Source organism: Fibroporia radiculosa (assembly GCF_000313525.1).
Source record: "Fibroporia radiculosa TFFH 294 genomic supercontigs, scaffold28267, whole genome shotgun sequence".
Lineage (NCBI taxonomy): Eukaryota > Fungi > Basidiomycota > Agaricomycetes > Polyporales > Fibroporiaceae > Fibroporia > Fibroporia radiculosa.
Genome location: NW_012133041.1, coordinates 1 through 1091, shown reverse-complemented (window position 1 = coordinate 1091; position 1091 = coordinate 1). Strand labels below are relative to the sequence as shown.

The following is a 1091-nucleotide window of genomic DNA, read 5'->3' as shown; positions in this document are numbered from 1 at the left end:
GCCGAAGGAGGAGGGGGACGGTGAGGGCAAGGGCGAGGGTGGAGAGAAGGGTGATGAGGATTAGCCCTAGAAGGGTGAGGAGGAGGAGGTGGGGGTGGTTGTCGACGATGACGGCGACGGCAGTGGTGACGGGGGCAAGTTGGTTCACCACTAAATAAGTCAGTAAAGGGGGTAGGAACGAGAGGGTCTGGAGAGTTTACTTGTGCTCCTGTGGGCCACTCGGGGGTTAGGTCGATGGTGGGAGTGGTGGGTTGTCGGGTGAGGATGATCTCGACTTTGTATGTCGCCTTGAGGTAGTGGAAGGCGATGGTGAGGATGAGAACAAGGAGAGCAAAAAGGAACCAGGCGAGGATGAGGAATGCGGTGAGAATAGTGGTAGATGCCATTGGAGAAAGCAGGAGGCGGTTTCTCTTATAAGGATTCATCCTTTGTTTGGTTGCAGAAAGTCTGCCAAAGCGTCTTTGGCATGTGAAAGTTCGGCTTTCGGGAGCCAGGAGTCATCCGAGGCCGGGTATCCTTTCCATCTTACCCAGTATAATGTTCGCTTGCCAACCGTCTTCGAATCAATGATACGTTTGATTTCAAATTCCTCCTGGTTCTTGATTAATTCCGGGGGTGGTCAGAGGTAGTTTTTCCCATGCATTGTTGTTTCCAAATAAGGATAGAGTAATCCGGCATGGAATACAGGGTGAATCTTCCATTTGGGCAGTAACTTTAGCCGATAAACTACTGATGACAGTTTCTGATCGATAGGGAAGGGACCATAGCATTTTGGTCCAAGTTTGGCTTTTGGATGGAGTCCTTTGAGGTTGGTTGCTTCCAACCAAACCTTCTGTCCAGGTGTGTATTCAACAAACTTATCCTTATTTTGTTTCTTGACTGTTTCTTCTGCTAATCGAATACTGGATTGAATTTCTGTCCGAAGATGTGCTAGCTGAGTGAGTCTAGAAGCAATGTCTGGAGCATCTGTTGTTCCCACAGTGGGAATATTATGCCAAGGTTGGTAACCCATGAGCGCCTGGAAGGGAGACATTTTGATGGCATCATGATATCTGTTATTGTGCGCGAATTCTGCTAATGGCAGGTGACTT

General features: G+C 48.8%; 1 protein-coding gene across 1 annotated transcript in view; it reads right to left on the bottom strand.

The window, feature by feature from the left end:
* The window catches only part of FIBRA_09320 (uncharacterized protein), a gene marked incomplete at both ends in the record, with an annotated part of 605 nt that extends 219 nt beyond the window's left edge, over nucleotides 1–386 (bottom strand). Inside the window, one exon of the mRNA XM_012321633.1 lies at nucleotides 149–386. Coding sequence (XP_012177023.1) covers nucleotides 149–386 — 238 coding nt within the window. The remainder of the gene's footprint in view (nucleotides 1–148) is intronic.
* Between the last annotated feature and the right edge of the window lie 705 nt (nucleotides 387–1091).